Source organism: Propithecus coquereli, unplaced genomic scaffold (assembly GCF_000956105.1).
Source record: "Propithecus coquereli isolate 6110/MARCELLA unplaced genomic scaffold, Pcoq_1.0 Scaffold53, whole genome shotgun sequence".
NCBI classification, from domain to species: Eukaryota; Metazoa; Chordata; class Mammalia; order Primates; family Indriidae; genus Propithecus; species Propithecus coquereli.
Window position 1 is genome coordinate 160,393 of NW_012151174.1, and position 21,384 is coordinate 181,776.

At 53.0% G+C, this 21,384-nt stretch overlaps 3 protein-coding genes across 7 annotated transcripts in view; 2 read left to right on the top strand and 1 right to left on the bottom strand.

Annotated features, from left to right (window-relative positions):
• The window catches only part of EXOSC5 (exosome component 5), a 6,776-nt gene extending 2,582 nt beyond the window's left edge, over positions 1-4,194 (top strand). Inside the window, exons 3-7 of one of the 2 annotated variants that reach the window (XR_001138012.1) lie at positions 70-191; positions 1,423-1,563; positions 2,612-2,701; positions 3,677-3,762; positions 3,880-3,907. Coding sequence is in view for 1 of the 2 variants with exons in the window: in XM_012657063.1 (XP_012512517.1) it covers positions 70-191; positions 1,423-1,563; positions 2,612-2,701; positions 3,880-3,972 (446 nt within the window). In the remaining variant the exon portion in view is untranslated. Of the gene's footprint in view, positions 1-69; positions 192-1,422; positions 1,564-2,611; positions 2,702-3,676; positions 3,763-3,879 lie in introns of both variants that reach the window. The other variant, XM_012657063.1, reaches the window with a different exon arrangement.
• Positions 4,195-5,779: 1,585 nt separating this feature from the next.
• Positions 5,780-10,026, bottom strand: TMEM91 (transmembrane protein 91). 4 transcript variants are annotated; one of them, XM_012657065.1, is made up of 5 exons: positions 9,903-9,924; positions 8,632-8,870; positions 6,574-6,723; positions 6,199-6,274; positions 5,900-5,960 (listed from the first exon to the last, which is right to left on the bottom strand). In XM_012657065.1, exons 2-4 carry the CDS (start codon positions 8,839-8,841, stop codon positions 6,203-6,205), a joined length of 432 nt encoding a protein of 143 aa, XP_012512519.1. In that variant the 5' UTR covers positions 8,842-8,870; positions 9,903-9,924; the 3' UTR covers positions 5,900-5,960; positions 6,199-6,202. The 4 variants fall into 4 exon arrangements, with proteins under 4 accessions (XP_012512521.1, XP_012512519.1, XP_012512520.1 ...); XM_012657066.1 differs by having other exon boundaries at positions 5,913-5,960; positions 6,235-6,274; XM_012657067.1 differs by lacking the exon at positions 6,199-6,274 and having other exon boundaries at positions 5,780-5,960; positions 9,903-10,026.
• Positions 10,027-13,895: 3,869 nt separating this feature from the next.
• B9D2 (B9 protein domain 2) lies at positions 13,896-21,214 on the top strand. The gene is made up of 3 exons (XM_012657069.1): positions 13,896-13,987; positions 17,699-17,824; positions 20,628-21,214. The coding sequence occupies exons 1-3, from the start codon at positions 13,900-13,902 to the stop codon at positions 20,939-20,941; spliced, it is 528 nt and encodes a 175-aa protein (XP_012512523.1). The 5' UTR covers positions 13,896-13,899; the 3' UTR covers positions 20,942-21,214.
• The last annotated feature ends 170 nt before the right edge of the window (positions 21,215-21,384 follow it).

A 21,384-nucleotide genomic window follows, 5' to 3' on the forward strand; every position in this document is an offset into this window, starting at 1 on the left:
TGGGGTGTATTGAGGAAGGTGAGGCAGATGGAACGGAAGAGCCTGACAACCTCCCTTCAATTTCCCCAGGCGTAGCAGAGAAGAGCCGGGAGCAGTTGATCAGGAACACATGCGAGGCAGTGGTGCTGGGAGCATTGCACCCTCGCACCTCCATCACCGTGGTGCTGCAGGTCATCAGTGATGCTGGCTCCGTATCCTTTCCCCCAGGCCGCCTCCTCCAGGAAGTCTTCCAGAACTTCCCTGCTCGCCTCTTTTCTGACGGCCATGTACACCTCTCCTGCTAGGCAGAAACCTCTAAACACTTGACAGGCACCAACTTGAAGAAGAACAGCAAACGTAGCTTGAGTGCTTACTACTTGCCAGGCAGTATTCTAAGTTCCTTATGCATCTTAACTCATTTAATAGAGCACATGAGACAGGTGCCATTATAATTCCCATATAAGTGGCAGGTCCAAGACTTGGGCCCAGATCATCTAGTTTTAGAGCCCAAGGACCCTAGCAAATGAGATCTTGTATGTTCACATGTTTTGGGTGAGGAAACTGAGGCCCATAGTGGGGAAGTTCCTTGCCCGCTGCTGCATAGCTAGAAGGCAGCAGAGGCAAGACTCGAGCCCAGGCCTGTCTGACTCCAGTGACCTCTACTCTGCACCTTAGTGTGGATTTCAGGCTCTTAGTGCCGGGGGAGCCCTGAACAGGCAGAGCAGTTGGGAGGTTCAACCTTGAAAAATCCCTGTGGTTTCAGTGAGTGAGGTTGAGGGTGACGACCAGAATCTGGCCTTTTAGAGAGGGAACTAAAACTCAGGGGAAGTGACAGAGAGGGTCACCTGCAGGGCTGGAACTGATTGATCCTACAGCTGGGCCCTCATCTGCTCTGCTGGGCCTAGGGAAGAAAGACATGAGGAAACTGAGGCAGAGCCAGCTGACTGCACACCTGTGCTCTGCTTCCACTGTGCCAGGGCCACAGGCCACCCTTGACTGTGAGCTCCCTGAGGACAGCAGCAAGGATGGCTCTTCCCTCCATCGCCCAGCCAGCTCTGTCACCTGGCAGTGGCCGCCTGCTAGACTCCCAGGTTCTGGGCCTGGTTTGCCAGTGCCTTCGCCACGAGGCCTTGAAAGGTTTCTTCCCCTCTCTGACAGTTTCCCCGAAGACACTTAAAACATACTTCCATGTAACTGATGAGATTGAGACTCAGTTGAGTAAGTCACTTGTTCAAGGTCACACAGTGTAGCAATGGCAAAGCCAGGTCTGGAACCTGGGGTTACTTGATTCTAGAACCACTTTTAACCACTCTGCCACACCCCCTTTCTGTGACTGATTAGTGATGTCTGCCACAGGCATCGGCAGGGTGAAGGGAGGCATGGATGTGTTCTGCTGCCCAGCCCTACAGTAGAAACTTCTTAACCGCTCCCCGTGGTGCTCAGCTCCTGGCCTGTTGCCTGAATGCTGCCTGCATGGCATTGGTGGACGCAGGGGTGCCCATGCGGGCTCTCTTCTGTGGAGTCACCTGCACCCTGGGCGCTGATGGGACCCTCGTGCTGGACCCCACAGCCAAGCAAGAAAAGGTAGGTGTGAAGACCAGGGTGGCTGACGGGTGGTGGCCAGATGGCTCTCCCTCTCTTCCTCCAGACCTTGCTTTTCTGCACACAGCTGCCTCGTGCCACTTCAGTCCCACGTGGCAAGCTCTGCTGTCTCTCTTCGTCAGGGTTCGTTCGACTGCAAGTGCTAGAAACCCAACCCAAACTCGCATCAGCAGAAAGGGAGGAAGAGAAGAGAGTTTCCTCCCTGGCTCAGGTTCCTGGTGTCCTAGGGCTGTGGTTATTATTATGAGTTATCTGCCTAGTACTGTAATGATCACTTCCGGTCAGATAAACGGAAGCCACTTGGGATATTTCAGATGGAGGGAATCGAATGCAGAGAATTGGTAACCACCGTGTTAGAAAAACTAGAGCAAAAAGAAAGGTAGAGTGGCTAACACCCAGAGACGGGAAGCCCCCACCTGCCCTGGGCCAGCTCCTATATTGTGCTGTTGCAGATGGTGTCAGAGTCGGTTCTGGATGCATGAAACACACCCCGCCTCTGCCCTGGCTGCTGAAGCCCAGAACCCACCCCACCTCCATGGCTGTTACAGCAACTGCCACAACCTTCAGCACCTGCCACTGTCACGATGAGGGCAGGATGCTTTCTCTCTCCTCCTTCCAGGATTACTGGTAGCACCTACCTGGCAAAGGAGTCTGGGAAATAGCTTGCCAGCTTCCAGCCCCTGTGGGGCAGACCGTGAGGGTAGGTGGGAAGCTAAGAGGCACCAGGAAGGTTCCTGGCACTATGGCTGGCCCTATGGGACAGGAGTACTGTGCTTGGAGAAGCCCCTGTCAGAGCCACGTGGTTGAAGTGAGGATGGGGAACAGGTCTACAAAGGGAAGGTGGAGAGCTGTTTCCCAGGGAAGTGGTGATATAGACAGAAAAAGACTACACTTGACAGGGGAGCATCTGGCTGTGACATAGGCAAGGCCTTGAGGCCAAGGGCCTAGAGTCCCCTCTGCGGGATCGCCTGAGATTTTATTTCGGGAGAGTATTTTAGGGTCCCCACCACCTTCTACCCCTTGTCCCTAGGAGGCCCGGGCAGTCCTGACCTTTGCACTCGATAGTGTGGAACAGAAGCTGCTGATGTCCACCACCAAGGGGCTCTACTCTGATGCTGAGGTACCAGTGTGGGGGTGACGGTAAAAGCCAGAACCTTCCCTCCCAGCCTGATACGAGGTCTTGTTTTTGTTGTGGATTTTTGTTCGTTTGTTTTTTCAAACTCCTGGGCTCAAGCAATCCTCCTGCCTCGCTCGGCCTCCCAGAGTGCATTCCAACTCTGCCCTGGACTCAGAGGTTTAAGGAGAGCCTGTTCCTTGCATCCCATATGTAAAAAAGGGAGCTTTCAAACTTTGTAACCACAGAAACCTTTGTGGAAATTTTAAAGGGAAGACCAAGTTACAAGATGGTGGGGGAAGGGAAGGGAACTTAGCTTGAGACGAGGAGGTGGGTGCATGTGAAGGCCCCCAGTGCTCCGCTCAGAGTGGTGGCCACCTGGAATCCTGGATCTGTAAGGGACAGAATTTGGAAACTGTTGGGCCAAAGAGTCTCCAAGAGCATTTGCATCATGGGCCCCCTATGAATCTAGGACTATGTGTCAGTAAAGATTTGGGGTCAGTCCGGGTGCGGTGGCTCACGCCTGTAATCCTAGCACTCTGGGAGGCCGAGGCGGGTGGATCGCTCAAGGTCAGGAGTTCGAGACCAGCAAGAGCGAGACCCCGTCTCTACTAAAAAATAGAAAGAAATTATCTGGACAGCTAAAAATATATATATAGAAAAAATTAGCCGGGCATGGTGGCGCATGCCTGTAATCCCAGCTGCTCGGGAGGCTGAGGCAGGAGGATCGCTTGAGCCCAGGAGTTTGAGGTTGCTGTGAGCCAGGCTGACGCCACAGCACTCACTCTAGCCAGGGCAACAGAGTGAGACTCTGTCCTCAAAAAAAAAAAAAAAAAAAGATTTGGGGTCAAAGGGCCCATGGCTCTAAAACCCCAAGACTCCTCCAATTCCATAGCTTTTACCAGGCTGGGGTCTCCTCCAAGGGGTCAAGATGCCTGATCCCGGAAGTCCTCGCCCTCTTTTTTCTCCTGTTCCTCTAAGATCATGAAGTGAGGAAGAAGGAATGCACTGGAAATAATCGCCTCACCACCTGCCTCACCGTGGGGGTGGGGGCATGATGGGATATGGTAGGTTTGGGGGTGAAGGGAGTCAGGTGGGCTTGGCGGGACCTCCTGGGTCAGCCAGGCTGCCTGTGGGTGCAGGGCGTGGCCCCCAGCACTGACCAGTCTCTTCCCCTCCCCCAGCTCCAGCAATGCCTGGCTGCGGCCCAGGCTGCCTCCCAACACGTCTTCCGCTTCTACCGGGAATCGCTGCAGAGGCGTTACTCCAAGAGCTGAGGCAAGCCGGGGCAGGGAGCCCCTCCTGCTGCCACTACCCACTACCTCCAGCCTAAAGCAGACCGGAGGCCCAGCCTTGCCACTCCCTGTGCGCCCGTCCGTGTGATGGGCTTGCGGTTCTGCAGCTGCCCAGGCTCCGGTGGGGGACGATAGAGCTTCGGCCCCTGACAGCTCCAGGGCCTGGGGGCACAGACCTCCCCCACAGGGACAGCATTAAAAGGAACTCAGGTTTATCGGACGGATTAGTAAATCCATTCATTCTAACAGACGTCTGGGGAGCACCCATTGCGCGCAGGCCCTGCTAGGTGCTGAGAAACTGGCAAGTGAACAAGAGAGACCCAGATCCATGTTTGAGGAGCAGTGGGGTAAATACTATGAAGAAATTAAAAAGCCAGGGCACAGGAGTTCGGGAGAGTTCGTTTGGAGAGGACAAACCCAGCACGTTAGCCAGGGGCACCTGCCCAGGAAGGGGCGTGTGGGGGGCAGGTGCCTGGAGGAGGAAAGGGAGGCAGCTCTTGGATGAGGTGGGGCAGGGCCACCCAGGCGTCCAGTGTGGCCGGGGCAGAGTGAGCAAGGGCAGGAGGTGGGGAGGAAAGGGAGGGGACGTCACAGCACACAGGTAGGGCGTTGTAGGCCCTGGGAGGAACTTGGCTCTGAGCATTCCTTTCCCACCCAACAGCCCTGCGAGGTAGGGCTGTTATTATAGTCCCCGTTTTAAAGTGAGGAAACGAGCTTAGAAGCCAGTTCACTGCCTGAGGTCACCAGCTTGTCTGCAGCGGAGCAAGGGTCCCGCTTGAGGGGTCCAGCCCCGGAGTCCTTAACACTGAGACCACACCCAGGGAAGCACTGGCACCCAGCACGCTCTGGACCACGTGCGTCCACCTGGAAATGCAGTTGAGGCTGGTTTTTGGTGATGAGTCGGGTGGTAGCACCCCCCGGGGGCATTTGGAAATATGAGGGGTATGTTTAGTTGCCATTTGACTGCTCCCCTCGCCCCACCCCCAGGGTATTTAGTGGGCAGGAGCCAAGGACCTGTGAGCTTCCTGCAGAGAAGAGCTATCGTACAGCCCGGCCACACGGTCGTGAATCCAGCAGGCCAGCGATGTCTGGGGGTCTTCGTGTCTGCCGGGTCCCCTGCTGCATGCTAGCAAGCACTTCCTATGTGCCTCTGCCCAGGTGCCAGCACTTCAATGTTTCCTTAAGGATCTATCCCTCCCGATCTCAGGACATTTGGGTTACCTCCCACCCCAGGCAGGGCTGATGAGAGCCCACCTGGGAAGGGATTTACACTTTCTGTGGGTACCTAAGGTGCTTGAGCTCTTGGGGCCGTATTTCTCCCTCAAGAAGGGCGAACTGGCACAGAATGAAGCCAGCAGAGGAAAAGAAGGCCAAGAGATGGACACAGAGCAAACTTAATCTCATGTGAGCCCCAGTCCAGATCTACCTGTTTTCGTCTCTTGTTGCTTGTGGCAGTCGGTTGTGTTTCTTCCACTTGCTGTCAGAAGAGCTCAGAGGGAGACAGCAAACAGCCGACTACACGCGTGATGCACTGAATCCTCCCCACAGCCCCAGATGTGGAGAACATCGGTTCCATTTCACAGATGAGAAAAAGTGAGGCTCAAAGAGAAGTTTGGAAACCCTCGGCCCCCTTCTTGAGCTCAGGTCTCGGAGCACTGTGGGGATGGCCACCACAGTCTGTCACCCGGGCCAGTCCCTTCGTGGTCTCAGGCACCCCCGACCCCTCCCACCTTCCCCCACACACAGACAGACTCTGGTTCGGCTGCAAGGGGGGGGGTCTGGTGTTTAATCTCGCGTTGCTGCCGCCAGGTGAGCGGTCAGGAAGGGAAGGGTGTTGTCCGGCTCGCTCCCATTTCCGGATGCTGCTGCCGCCTCATCCGCCTGGGTCCTCCACACTCTGCCCACAGATGCGCTTGGCTGCCCGGCTCTGGGTTCACAGGGGGTGCCGCAGGGCCACAGCTAGGGCGGGTCTCGGGAGGCAAGGTAGGCAGCCAGGGTCACCAGAGCAGCCGCGTACGTGCACACGCCCAGCCCGATGGCGAGGACCCCCAGCAGGAAAGCGCGGCGGGAGGCGGCCCCTGCCCCCTGGACATCCCCCTTGGCCCAAGCCTTGTTGGTCTGTAGAGGCAGTGGGCAGCAGTGACCCAGGCATCCCCTCATCCCCACCCTGCCTCCTGCAGCCCCTGCCCCCTCCCCCACCCCACATACCCATTCATTCCTGTATTCCAAAAACGGAGCACCTACTATGGGTCAGGCACAGCTGGGCTCTGGGGATGCTGGGTGACTAATAAAAACATACCTAGATTATTCCGTGCCACTGTTCTAACTCATTGGATTCTCACAATGACCCCCTGAGGTAGGAATTATCCCCATTTTACAAATGAGGAAAAAGGCACAGAGAAGTGAAGTGACTTGTCCAGAATCTTCCAGATAGCGGCAGACTCAGGATTTAAGTTCAGGTTCTTAACTACCACTCCAGGCTGCCTTCCATCTCCCCCAGCCCCCCTCAGGTATTGCTCCTCTTGTTTCCGTGGTGCGTTTCGCTCTTTTATACCCAGTCCCCTCCCAGTCCCACACACTGACCTTCTGGGCCAGACAGAAGGCAGCAATGCCCACGGGCCAGAAACAGCACAGCATGGAGAAGACAGCCAGTCCAAGGTGGTCGTGGGGTAGGAGTGGGGAGAGGTGGTCACCCCCATCCCAGTCCGAGTCACTGTCACTGGATGACACGTCCTACGGGCAGGAGAGGGCTTGGGTGGGCATCTCCACCCACCTCCCCTACCCCACCGCTCCCCTCCCCATAGCCCCCAAAGACCAACACCTCCCCAGAGACACAAAGAGAAAAATGTTCAGAGATGGGCTTTCGACTTTTCTACATCCAGGAGCTCTTTGAGGAGAAGCTGTGGACCCTGTCTCCAGAGAAGAACCCCACCCACACCCAAAGTTTTGAGTTCATGTGCAAGACCCGATCACGGACATTGCAACTGCTTATGATCTCTAAATTAAAAGCCCCTGAAGTGGAGACACATGCCATCGGGAACGGGAACCTGCAAAAAGATGGGAGATTATGGAATGTTCCGAAGGCCTAAATGATTAGGACAAATCTGCCTGCTGAAAACTACAGAGTCTAGAGATTTAAAAATATTTATAGGGGAGAGGTCTGCTGGCCCCCCTAGTGGAGGCTGAATGTCACTCTCCACCTTTTAAAATATATATATACACATATTTATAAAAAATCTTAAACGCAGCAAATAGCTCACAAGATTTTAAGGAATTAGGGAGTACAGTGGTGCGATCACAGCTCACTGTAACCTTGAACTCCTGGCCTCAAGCAGTCCTCCCCTGGCTTCCCAGGCTTCCCACCGTGCTCGGATTACAGATTCCCAGAAAATTTCCATGCAAACCTTGAATTAGATTGCAAACATCTCTAACTGGTAGTGCCCCCTGGCAACTGACAAGCAAACCAAACCCTCTCTGCAGGAAGGTACGTCCCTTCATTCTAGGCTTCAAGATAATATTTCCTAAAAATAATTTTTCAAATATGATGACCACAGCATACTGGCTGAAGATAACCAGGCACACAAGGAACCGTGAACGTGAACTTGCACAAATGGTAAGGCCCTCAAAGTCTTCAGATGCTGTAGTTCCCAGAGACAATGTCAAAGTGAGGGGCACTATGTGTGACAGATCGTGTTTTCCAAAAAAGGGCACAATTATAATCTCATCCCACATGTGTGAGTTTGATGTTCCTCCCATCAAGGGATGAGGTCTGTGTCCCCTCCCCTTAAATCTGAGCTGGACTTGTGACTCGCTTGCAATTAATAGAATGTGGTGGAAGTAATGGTACACGATTCCAAAGCTAAGACAGAAAAGGTGAGGCAGCTTCTGCTTTGCTGAAACATCCATGGCGGAGGCACATATGGAGTGTGACTGCCCTGAAGCCATCGTGCTGCGAGAAACCACAAATGGCCCACAGGAAGAGACCACGGAGAGAGTACATGAAGACAGAGACATACCCAGCAGCCCCTGACTGTTCCAGCTCCAGCCACTGGCTGACTGCAACCTCATGAAGGACCCTGAGGGCAGAACCCCTGAAATAGGTCTTTCCCACATTCCAGACCGACAGAAACCAAGAGAGTTAATGATTGTGGCTGTTTTAAACTACGAAGTCTTGGGGTGATGTCTTCTAATACAACAGTAGAAATGAAAGACAAGTTTGACGGTGTGTACAAGGAATAATAAATTATAACAAGTTTGACTGGCTTTAAAAAATAAATAAATGAATTATCAAGAGTGATATTAACTTGAAAAAGAGAGAGCGGGGCAGGCAGAGGCCAGAGGTGCGCTGGCTCTGGAGACAGGCAGATGGAGAAGAGGGGTCAGAGACCAGAGGGAGGACAAAGAGCCAGAGGCTGAGAACAAAGATGAGAGAGAAATCTGGAGAGAAAAGGTAAAGAAATCAGGGAAGACAGAGAACAGGAAGAACCATCACTGGAAATCCCAGAAGCCCACACACAGTGGGGAAGTGAGACTCCAGGCATGAAGCAGATGCCTCCAGCTGTCAGCCTGCCAGATGTTGGCCACAGCTGAGTTCACTCCGCGCTCCCACCCATGGCTTCCACTAAGACCTCCAGTTCCTACCTCAACGTCAGGAGGCCCTGGCTCCCCCAGGCCAGCGCTCACGGAGGGAAGAGGTGGTAGTATGAACTGCCAGCCCCTGAGGGACTCCACAAAGGCTGTCTCTCTTAAGAGAGGCCCCAGCTCAGGCTGGCCAGGCTTCTGGGCAGGGGGCTCACAGCCTGCGCCTGCCAACAGAGGCTGCTGGAGTTCTCGAAGACTAGGGCTGTCCATGGCTGGGGGGAGACTCCAGGAGGGGTTTCCTGGGGGTAGGAGGAAGAAAAGGAGAAGTTATAAAAGTCTCACTTCATCCATCCCCTGACCCCTGACTTTGGAGAAAGTAATGCAGTGACCAGTTAGTTCAGTGACCCTCAGATCCATTTTACAGATAGGGAAACTGAGGCCCAGACAGTAAAAGAGGTTGGCCCAAGTTACAAAAGGAACTGATGGGTGGGGACACTCAATTCTGGGCTTCTCTCTCAGGCAAAAGCCACGTACCTGTTGCACACTTATCCCAAACCATGCCTTACACACTGCCCCAACCCCCCCCCCACCCCATCCCAGGTGCACGTCCCTTAACTGCCCATCCAGGCCACGCACCCTTCCCAGGTACTCATCCATCCCCCTACCCCCAGTGCTGCCTGGAACTTCACCCTAGTCCACACTCCCCCTCCCTTCCCCCCCAGACCTGCACCCCAAGTCCCCCGCCATACTGCCCCATCCAGGCAATCCCAACCCCCACCTCCGCACAAACATCTCCCAAAGGACTCCTTGTATACTTGCCCCAAACAACGTCGGCTCCCAGAAAACACACCTCTCAGGCCTGCAACCTTCTTACACATTTATCCCAAGTGATTCCTTGCGCACTCCTAATCCCCAGAGCATCAGAAACCACACACACGCGCGCGCGCACACACACACACACAACACTGTCCCCTGTCCCCATCACTTCCCTCACACACCTGCCCCAAACACTCATCCGGGTCCACGCACCTCTGCCCTACTCCACCCACACCCATCAGTTCTCCAAACACGTCCTGGTTTACCCGAATCCCCTTTGCACACCTCGCCCCATAACGCCCTCAACCCCAGCACACACACACACACGTCCACACTCAACACAACCAGAAAGAATATTCTTCTCGCCCTACAATCCCCCCAGAGGCCCTCCAGCCTCCTGCCGGCTCGCTTCAAACCCTGACATAGCCAATTTCCTAGCCAAAGGTTAGCCTCCTCCTCCCCAGCGCCAGGACAGGGGGACGGGCAGGGCCCCCCCACCCCCGCCCCTCACTCACCGCCCAGGGTCTCAGGCCAGGACCTCCGGGGCCCCTTCAGGACACCCGCCCAGACCCTGCCGCCAGTGGGGTGGGCAAACTCGGCGAGCCCGGCGTTCCACGGCGGGGCCGGGGGGCGCGGAGCCTGAGCGCGGAGCTCCTCTCGGGTCTCGGCGCCCCGGGCCCGCTGCGCGCGGGGGCGGGGATGGGGCGGGGCGACGGCCTCCCGGGCTCCGCCCCCCCGGCGACGGCCGGTGATGGGGCCTTGAAGGCCGACGTCAGCGACCGGGCGCGGGTCTCTGCCAACCCCCGTGTGTAGGCGAGCAGGCGGGGAACCCAGAGGACAGCAGCCCCCTAACCCCGAGCCCAGGCCCAAGCGCTGCCAACGGCAGGAGGGAGCGCCCCGAATTCTCCAGGGCCTTCCTGGCTTGGCCCCGCCTCCCTCCCCCGTCCGCCATTGTCCAATAATAGCCAGTAATAATAATAACAGCAGCGACAGTCAACTGCATGCCCTGTTTTAAGTGCTTTACATGTATACTTACACATTTATTCCTCAGAACAACCCTGAGAGGCACTATCATTTATTGTCCTGTTTTACGCGGGAGGAAACAGGCAAACAGAGGTTAGGTAGTTTGCCTAAGATCACACCCTGGGTTCACTGAGTGCAGACTACGCCCCAGGCCCTGTGTTAACACTCATCATCACATTCATTCCTCTCAGTAGCTCTGTTTATGTTCCTATTTTGCAAAAAAAAAAGAAAGAAAGAAAGAAACTGAGGCTCAGAGGTGTATGCTCACTTGGCCGCAGTAAACAACTAGTATTAGGACCAGCAGATTGTCACCCAGAGCTGTGTTCTTTGCTGACCCAGTGGGAGGGGAGGAGGCAGAGGGGGCTTCTAAGGCTGAGGACTGCCGCCCGGGATGGGGTAATGCGCTGATTAGCAGGTGGCATGGTAGTGTTCATGCGTTAGTGTTTGGATCCACACAGACTTGGTTTCCTTTCCAGACTCTTTAAGGCACTGGCTGTGTGGCCTCTGAACAATGGCTTTGCCTCTCTGAACCCCAATTTCTTCATCCATAAAATAGGGATAATACTCCTTGCCTCCTAGATGTGATAACATACATAAAGTACTTAGATTCGGCACGATAACAAATGTTCAACATTTACCCAAACCCTGGCAGAGCAAGTGCTCTGAACGTGTTTGACAGTGTTTATTAATACTATTATTTAAATCCATCCTCATCAGGCTGATTAGAGAACTCTCCTCATCCGGCAAGCCTCCGCCTCCTTCAGCGAGTCTTGCATTGGCTTCCCCTTCCCAGAAGCCCTCCATCTCACCAGACTGGAGAATTCGCCGGCCTGATGTGGGGCCACCAGAGTTCTCTCGCTCCAGGGCGCCAGGGCTCCGCGCCAAGAGTCCAGACGCTGGAGCTGGCATCGGCCCCACTCCTGGGGAGAACAGATGGCGTCTGCAAGTGCACTTGGCTCAGCCAGAGTTTCTGGCAGACGACGGAGACAGGGAGACCCATGGAGGAGAGGGAGAGGGGGCAGGATTGTTTTACCCGAGAGGATTACCCTGTTACTATCTCTTTAACCTTGCTCTAGTTGTTTTCTCACATTTCCATGAAACATATATTTCTTTTGATCCTAATTTGCATCTTCCTACATCAGTGTCCACTCCACAAGGGCTAGGATTTGATCTCTTTTGTTCACTGCTTTGCCTCAGGGCCTAAAACAGTGCCTGGCACAAAGAAGGCCTTCCTTACATATTTGTGAGATGAGGCCATGAATTCCCACCAGCCTCAATTTTTTATCTAATCACTGAGTTCTGCGGGTCCCATCGTCCCCCTAGGCCACCGTAGAGATTAATTCACTTGCAGGTAGAGCTCTCTGGTGACAGATTGAGACTCTTGTCTCAAAAAAAAAATCCCCAAAAAACCTTTTAATTGTAAAATACAGATAACATTTACCATCTTAACCATTTTTTTCGAGACAGAGTCTTACTCTGTCTGTTGCCCAGGCTACAGAGTGCTATGGTGTCAGCATAGCTCACAGCAGCCTCAAACTCCTGGGCTCGAGTGATCCTCCTGCCTCAGCCTCCCCAGTAGCTGGGACTACAGACATACACCACCACCACACTCGGCTAATTTTTTTCTATTTTTAGTTGTCCGGCTAATTTTTCTATTTTTAGTAGAGACGGGATCTCTCACTCTTGCTCAGGCTGTCTGGAACTCCTAAGCTAAGGGACCCTCCTGCCTCAGCCTCCCAGAGTGCTGGAATTACAGGCATGAGCCACTCCACCCGGCCAGATTTTGCCCTAATTTCATTTCAAGTAAAAAGCTGATAATATCACCTACCCCGTGGGATATATGTGAAGATTCAAGGAGGCAATGTGTGTAAAATGTTTATAGTTTATAGGGGCTGGCACAGATGTAACCCTCAATAAATGGTAGTTTTAAAATACATATCTTAGTGAAATAGTCTGTTGAATTATTTTATTTATATAAATGTTATCCCACTGAAATATTGTCCCCTCCCTATAATTTTGAGATGGTAACTCTATCTTTTTGTGGTCCTCATTTTTGAGAACAAGTTCTCAAAAGACTCCTAATCTAGGCTGGAAGAATAAAAGATTTAGGTTCAACTGGACTTAGAGGGTGAGAAAGGCACTGCTCAGGAATTCAGACAGGGTACGTACCTCTGAGTTCAGTCTCCCTGTGCCCACTACATGGATGAGATAACTGAGACTTAGAGCCGGGCAGGGTCACAAGACAAATTACTGGCTGAGTCCAGTCTTCGAAAACAGGATTTTCTTAAGATAAAGGGATCTCAGTTCCTCATTTCTCATCCCCACCCCCCCCATCCCCCACGCTCAGAATTAGGTACTAACAGTAAAGAACTTGGCAGCACTCTGAGAAAAAAGTTGGACTTACTGGCCCTTAAAAAGCCTGGGGGAAGTCTGAAAACGGAAGGGTAACCCACTCCCCAATTTCTCGAGTCTCTCTGAATGAAGAGAGACTCCCGTTTTCCAGTTATAAGGCAGGGGGAGAGATACAATGACCTGGGGGGGTATTCCCCCTTAGTCCTGGCTCGTCTGATTTGTGATCCTGAACCAGAGAGAGTTTGTTGGGCAATGGGCAGGTCACGGGGCATCGAGGGATTTGCTTATTTTGTAAAGAGGGTATCTGGAGGAAACAGTTGGCGCTCAAACTTCCTTGAGCCACACTCAAGATGGCAGCTGCCCAGCCACGCCCCAAAAGGCGGAACCCTCAGCAGTAGCTAGAGAGACGCTATTTTCCCAAAATAGAGAAAACGTCCATCACAGATTTTCCCCGCCCCCTATGGCAGTTAGCACCAATCAGAAGTGTGCAGGGCGGGTACCAGGCCAGGGGAAGAGCCTGCTGTTGCCCCAGCAACAACCAGGGACCCTCCAAGGCGAGCGCAGCCGCGGAGGTACAGCTCCTCAGATCTCTCGCTGCCAGGTGGGGTCCTGGGAGAGGCGCGAGCTAGGTCTGATAGGCGCCCGCGGACAAAAGGACACGACAGGCCAGGCTCATGAACAATCCCCGCTGCCGCCTTCGCTTCTTCTAGTCGTTAGGGACTCGGAGGTAGGTATAACGCATGCGCTCTGCTTAGGGGTGGGGCTCATGCCTCCCTGACCTCAAGACGCATGCGCTTCATGGAGCTTGGGGGTCGCTCTGACGCGAGGGGGCGGGACTCTTCCGGCCGTGGGCGGAGCCCTAGGCCCGTAGGGCGGGGCTTTCCGCGAAACTAAGCCGAAAGAGGAGGTTGGTTTAGACCTGGCAGAGTTAGATGCTGGCGCCCCCCATTTTTCCCCGACTCTCCTGGGGGGCAGTTAGAATCTGTGCTTAAGACCGCAGCCTCAGGGTTGTAATGAAACTAGCTTGGAATCCTAGTACTACCCCTTCCTTGGTGGGCCTCAGTTTCCCCACCTCTCAGATGGAGATAATACACTTACCTCACAGGGCTGTGATTATATTTTTCTCCTCCCAGGGCCATGGCTGAGGTGCACGTGATCGGGCAGATCATGGGGGCCACCGGCTTCTCAGAAAGTAGCCTCTTCTGCAAGTGGGGTGTCCACACAGGTATTCCGCCAGGCCTGGTTCATTTCCCCTTCAAGACCCCCAGCCTACAGGCTCCATGCTCCTTCCTTGACCCCCTGCCCCTGATCCCCATCTTCCATCTGGGCCCAGACCACACTCCCTGTGCACATGAGTCTCCTGCTCCCGTATGCCATCCTATCCCATCTGTAAGGGGTCTGGCTCCCACTCTCTGAACAGGATATGGGACTACAGGATAGACTCATTGACACTCTTTTCAGTCCTCAAAACCCTGGACAGCCCTAACTCTCTTGTTCGGATTACGCAGCACTGTCTTAGGGGTGTCCTGGGACTCTCCCCTATCTTAATAATCCTTTGGTTGACAGTTTCCATGTATTGAGTTCTTACAATAAAGTGGAAGTTTCCATCCCAATTTTACAGAGAAAAGCCACCCTCTGGTATTCATAATTCTCTGTGAGAAGGTAGGAACACCATTCTGGTAGTCATCCAAGTCCATCCGCAGAGGTCCATTGAAAAAAGAAGAAGAAAAAGAAAAAAATAATAATAATTCTACTGGTATGTAAGGTGACAGTTGAGATTCTCTGGGAAATGGGGATCCTCCAGTTGAGTGGATAAGAGGCAGGCCCTGAAGTCAGACTTGGTTTCCAGTCTGGATTCCACGACTCACCTGCTCTGTGGCCCTGGGCAGATGCTGTCCCCTCTTGGCGCCTCAGTTTCCTCATTTGTCCTTCGTGCGACTGTTGGGAAATCTTGTATGTAAAGAACCTGACTCAGGGCCTTGTACTTCCCTCACCCAGCCCAGAAGGGAGTAATGACTAACATGCTTTCTTTTTCATTAGCATGATTTCAGGGAAGAGTTGGGGTGTTAATTCAGCAGACAGCTCTCAGGCAGTTGGATAAAAGGCTTGGGCTCTGCAGTTAGAGTTGAGTTTGAATCCAATTCTGTTATGGGACCTTGGTCTGCTGTGGTCACCGCTGTATCCCCAGCATGGAGAACAGTGTTTGGCACACAGTAGGTGCACAATAAATGGTCATGGAATGAATGATCAAGAGACTTTCTTTCTTAGAGCCTGTTTTTTGTTTGTTTGTTCGTTTGTTTTTTTGAGACAGAGTCTCGCTCTGTCACCCAGGCTCGAGTGCCATGGTGTTAGCCCAGTTCACAGCAATCTCAAACTCCTGGACTCAAGCGATCCTCCTGCCTCAGCCTCCCACGTAGCTGGGACTATAGGCACATGCCACCATGCCCGGCTAATTTTTTCTATTTTTAGTAGAGCTGGGGTCTCACTCTCTCTCTCTCTTTTTTTTTAAAATCTGGTCAGTAGACTGGATGGAAGGGATCTCACTCTTCCTCAGGTTGGTCTCAAACTCCTGAGCTCAAGCGATCCTCCCGTTTCGGCCTCCCAGAGTGCTAGGATTATAGGCATGAGCCACCATGCCCAGCCTAGAGCCTGTTTTTTTTTTAAAGGAAATAAAAATAACATTTAGTATAAAAATTACATACATAGTCTATGATATATTCTCTAGCTTATCTGTAAAAGTGATTATTAAAATCATTTTAAAAGATTTTTTTCAGAATCAACTACTAACAGTGAAGAACTTGGCAGTAGCTCTAAGAAAGTTCGACTTACCAGTCCTTGAAAAGCCTGGGGGAACTCTGAAAACGGAACCCCCCAATTTCTCTAGTCTCTGTGATTCAATAGATTTAGGAGTACAGGTGGTTTTTGCTTACATAGATGTGTCGTATAGTGTTGACGTCTGGGTTAGCTAATAACCAATCTATCTATTTTCATAGATTTAGGGGTGTAAGTAGTTTTTGTTATGTGGATGAATTGTATAATGGTGATGTCTGGGTTTTTAGTGTGCTCATGACCAAATAGTGTACATTGCACCCAAGAGGTAGTTTTTCTTCCCTTACCCCCCTTCCCACCCAGATCCTATTTTTTTTACCCTATTTAATGGGGATTATATTATATTAGCGCCTACCTCCTATGATCACTTATTTGTTCCACAAACATTTGTTGAGCACCTTCTGCATACCAAGAGCTGAGTGTGAGGTCTGAGGGATCCAGCAGTGTACAAGGTCCCCGCTTTCCTGAGGCTTATAGTAGGGGAGACAAAAATAAGCAGATAAAGAAATGAGCACAATGATTACAGATAGAGGTAAGTGCAGAGAAATAGGACAGTGTGACAGGGACTAGGTTTTGGATAGGAGAATCAGGGAGAACCCCTCTATAGAAGTGGTACTTGAGCTTAGCTCTGAAAGATGAAAAAAACAAAAAGCTAGGAATGGAGATATCCAGGAGCAGAGCTTTCTAGGCAGAGGGAACAGCCAGTGCAAAGGCCCTGAGGTGAGGGAACGGAAGTGGGACCAGTGAGGCTAGAGGGTGGCGAGGGAGGGGAGAATGAGGATGAACTCAGGGAGAGGGGCATGAGCCAGGCCATGCAGGGCCTCGTGGGCCCTGGTGAAGAGTCTGTAAACTGGGGGTTGGGTGGGGATTAAGAGTCCTAGAGGGCGGATTAAATGAGTGCATTGCGTAAAGTGCTTAGCGTAGCATCTGGCATTCAGTGAGCACTCAGTGCATTTTGACTATTATTATCACTCCTCAGCAGGAGCGCTATTATTACGTGTTTTTCATGATGTGCTCCTTGGCCCCGCGTTAGACCTTGGACCGTGCTTCTAAATGTGGCGTGAGGATAGTAATAAAACGATTTTGAACACTTCCCCAGCACTCACTATGCCCTAGGCATTGTTCCGAATTCTCTGTATTACCTCATTTAATCTTCTCGCAAAACTGTGAGTGCTATGGTCTGAATGACTGTTTGTCCCCTCCGAAACTCATGTGGAAACTTGAGCCCCCATGGGGCAGTATTGGGAGGTGGAGCTTTAAGAGATTAATGGGTTAATGTATTCATGGGTTATCATGGGAGGGGAACTGGTAGCTTTTTAAGAAGAGGAAGCAAGATGTGAGCTAGCATGTTAGCACGCTCAGCCCCCTCACTCTTCAGAGTCCCCCACCAGTAAGAAGGCTCTCACCAGATGTACCCTAGAACTTCTCAACCTCCCTAAGAAATAAATTCCTTTTCTTTCTTCTTATTTATTTTTTTCTTTTTTTGTTGTTGTTTTTGAAACAGGGTCTTGCTCTGTCCCCTGGGCTAGAGTGCAGTGGCATCATCATAGCTCACTGCAACGTCAAACTCCTGGGCTCAGGTGATCCCCTCACCTTAGCCTCCCAGGTAGCTGGGACTACAGGCACACATCACCGTGCCTGGCTAATTTTTTATTAATTTTTTTTCTTGTCTGGCTACGTTGCTCAGGCTGGTCTCGAACTCCTGACCTCAACAATCCTCCTGTTTTGGCCTAGGATTTAAGTGCTAGGATTACAGGCATGAGTCACCATACCTAGCCAATTCCTTTTCTTTATAAATTATCCAGTTTTCGGTACTCTATTATAAGCAACAGAAAACAAACGAAAACAATGATGAATGCATTATTATTCACGCATTTTACAGATGGGAAAACCAAGGCAGAAAAAGGTAACTTGCCCAAAATTGCACAGGCAGGAAGAGATAGTGCCAGGATTTGAACCCAGATATTTGGCTCCAGAGTCCACATTTTGTAACTCCAATCCCACATGCCAGGGAGAAACATGGTGCTATAGCCCCAGCAGCATTCCCCTTCCTAATGGCTGCCTGCCACCCCTCCCTACCCTGTCTATGTCCTGGCTCTCACTGCAGGGGCAGCATGGAAGCTTCTGTCAGGCATTCGTGAGGGCCAGACACAGGTGGACACCCCACAGGTAGGAGACATGGCCTACTGGTCCCACCCCATCGACCTGCACTTCGCCACCAAAGGTCTTCAAGGTGGGTACTGGGTCTGGCCCCCTGGGCCAGGCTGAGGGGAAGGGGGCCATTAGCTCCTGAAGCTGCTGGAGCTGGGAACACCAAGTCCTGTCCCTGTTCCCGTACCTCGTGGGTTCCTTTCCCAGCCAAGCCTGGCGCTGGAGAAGCTGGGCTGAGGCCCTCCCAGTCCTGCTCTACAGGAGATCCCAAGTGTGTGGGATTGGGGCCAAGGCCAAGGGTGAGGGGACGTGGGAAGGCAGGGGTCAGGGTGGGAGGGGAGGTGGCCTGCAAGTAAAGAGAGAAACCAAGAAAAGTCTCCAATAAGGAGGAAGCTGGGCGGGGGTTTATGAAAGGAAGAGAGGGAGGGAGGTGCAAGGGCTGGTTGCTGTTCTTCAGGAAGAGCTCCTCAGCTTGAAAGCAGAGGTGCTGCTCAAAGGGGAAATGAGCATTCGAGGGACGAGGGGTATCAGGAAACCTTTTCTGGTAGAAAATGGGGGTTACTGGAGAGGAACAGATTCTAGGAAATGGTCTAGGTAAACGTGCCATATATTTCAACAACATAAATAATATTTACTGAGGGCCTGCCGCGCCCAGCCTGTGTTGGGTTGTTCCCGGGGACTTCTTGTTGTTGGGGCCGGCCCCCCGGCTTTTTTTCGGGGGGTTGGCTTCCCTTGGGGGGGCCCCCCTTTCTTCCGGAAGTTGGCGGCCCGTGTTGGGCGGGGTTGGGTTGGGGGTTTTTGGGGGTTCGGAGGGGTTGCTTGCTTTTTTTGCGGGGTTCGGGGGGGGTTTCTTGGGGGGGGGGTGTTTGGACTTTTGTTTTGAGGGGGTTATTAAGGCGGGGGATTGGAGGCGGTTTTTAGATAGAGAATGATGCATGTGGAAGGCTCAACGGGGAGAGTGAGCCAGAGGCATCTGGAGGACCAAGGGAGAGCAGGAGGATGACAGAGGTGAGGTGGCAGGGAACGGGCCATGCAGGGCCTTGAATGCCAGGTTAAGGAGCTGAGGCCATCTCCTGAAGGCACTGGGGAGCCAGAGCAGGTGATGAACAAGTGAGGTTTCACTTATAAAAGATCTCTCTAGCTGCCATGTGGGTGATGGATTGAAGGTGAGGCGGGCAGCTATATCCTCTCAGCTCTTTAGGCCCCCAGACCCCCAATGGTGGCATCGTCCTTGCTTTCTTTTTTCTCAGGCCCCCATTCTGTCCATCAGGAAATACTATTGGTTCTACCTTTGTGGGATTTTTTTTTTATTTTACTTTTTTTTTTTCGAGACAGAGTCTTGCTATGTTGCCCAGGCTGGAGTGCCGTCGCATCAGTCTGGCTCACAGCAACCTCAAACTCCTGGGCTCAAGCGATCCTCCTGCCTCAGCCCCCTGAGCAGCTAGGATTGCAGGCGTGCACCACCATGCCTGGCTAATTTTTCTATTTTTAGTAGAGAAGGGGTCTTGCTCTTGCTGAGGCTGGTCTCGAACTCCTGACCTCAAGCGATCCTCCCACCCCGGCCTCCCAGAGTGCTAGCATTACAGGCGTGAGCCACCACACCTGGCCTCTACCTTTGAAATACATCCAAACTCCCACTTCTCACCCGTTTCTGGCCCCCCTTGCTCTGTCCACGTTTGTCTCTTACTTGGACTATTACATTAGCCTCATCACCTGTGCACCCTGTCCCCAAATCCCAGTCTGCACCCCACGCACAGCCAGCGGGATCCTGTGAACACCTAAGTCAGGTCACATCCCTCTGCTCGGAACCCTCTGGTAGTCCCTGTCTCACTCAGGGTAAAAGCCAAAGTCTTACCATGCATAAAGCTCTGCACGATCTGCCTGTCCCCTCCTCCTCTTCTCCCCCCTCAATGTGCTCCAGCCACGCTGGCCCCACCAGGCACGCTCTCTCCTCAGGGCCTTTGCACTAGCTGTTCCCTCTGGCTGGATGTGCTCTTCCCCTCGTGGGCCCCTAGAAGGGCCCACTCCCTTCCCTCCTCTTAGCCTTTGCTCAAATGTCACCTTCTTAGTGAAGCTTCCTTGATCACCTCCTTTCTAGAACTGTATCCCCACTCCCACCCTACCTAGCTTTATTTTTATCCAGAGCAGTTATCACCATCTGATATACCCTATAATTTGCATATTTACTGTGTTTGTTGTCTAGGATGGCAGCTTCACAAGGGCAGGAATTTTTGTCTGCCATCCGTGTTCACCACCGTGTCCCTAGCTAAATACGACAGGGCCTCACGTGGAGGGGGAGGCTCAGAATGAAATGAGATGGGGCTGGATTTCCAAGGCCTTTTTGGTGCTGAACTGTATTCTCAGGAAACCTATGAAAGGAGAGAAAGATGCTTCCAGCTGCCAGGTGGAAGGTAGATTGGAGGGGGCAAGAAAAAAGGCCCTAAGCCCAAAGAGGACTGGTGGGGCAGGAAGGAGGTGTCCCTGACAAGGCCTGAGGCACTGACCTGGGGACTGGAGGAGGAGTAGGCTGCCCTGACATGGGGTCTCGGAGGAGGAGGCCACTGAGAAGGAAGTCAGCAGAGGCCAGATGTGAAGGGCCTTGAATGGTGAGGAAGTTGGACTTTACACCGAAGGCACTGGGGAGCCATGGGAGGATTTTGAGCAGGGGAGTAACATGGATTTAGAAAGATGCTTTTGGCTGTTGTGTGGGGTGCATCAAGGGTGGGAGCCCAGAGAGGAGGCTAGGGTGGAAACTCAGGGGCAGACACCCAGCAGCGAAAGGATTGGGCCTGGGGGCTCCAGTGAGTATCGAGGAGGGGGTGATCCAGGAGCAGGAGGCTGGGCCCCACCCATCCTTCCTTTCCTCTCTCCCTGCTGTCCTGCAGGTTGGCCCCGGCTCCATCTCCAGGTGTGGTCCCAGGACAGCTTTGGACGCTGCCAGCTGGCAGGCTATGGATTTTGCCATGTGCCCAGCAGCCCGGGCACCCACCAGCTGACCTGCCCCACATGGCGGCCCCTGGGCAGTTGGCGGGAGCAGCTGGCACGGGCCTTTGTGGGTGGTGGGCCACAGCTGCTGCATGGGGACACCATCTACAGTGGGGCCGATCGTTACCGCCTGCACACAGCTGCTGGTGGCACCGTGCACCTGGAGATCGGCCTGCTGCTGCGCCACTTCGACCGCTATGGCGTTGAGTGCTAAGGGCCCCTGCCTCCAATGGCTGGCCCCTACTCACGCCCTTGGACACCCAGTGAGGGGCAGGGTGGCACAGTGCTCAAGAGACTGTCAGACCTGACCTTAGCCAAGGCATGGCACTGCTCCTGTCCTTGTTAGAACCTGGAGTCCAGTAACTGTCGCTCTGGGCCCAGTTTCCCTATCTGTAACGTAGAGCCGGTAATCTGTGGGGTCGCAGGAGTGGGTGAGAAGAGGCTGCTTAGCGCATGAGAGGTTCTCAATAAAAGAGAGCGATTCTTACAGGTGCCCGCCTTTCAGACCCCTTCCAGCTGTCAGATGTCCTGTCGGCCCATCCTCCCACTGACACCCTCTCTCCTCTGGCCCCCTATCTTGACAGACCTTCCCCATCGTCCGCCCCGGCCTCGCACTCTCTTCTTGCTTTGAGACCCGTCCGATCCCGTCCCCTGTGT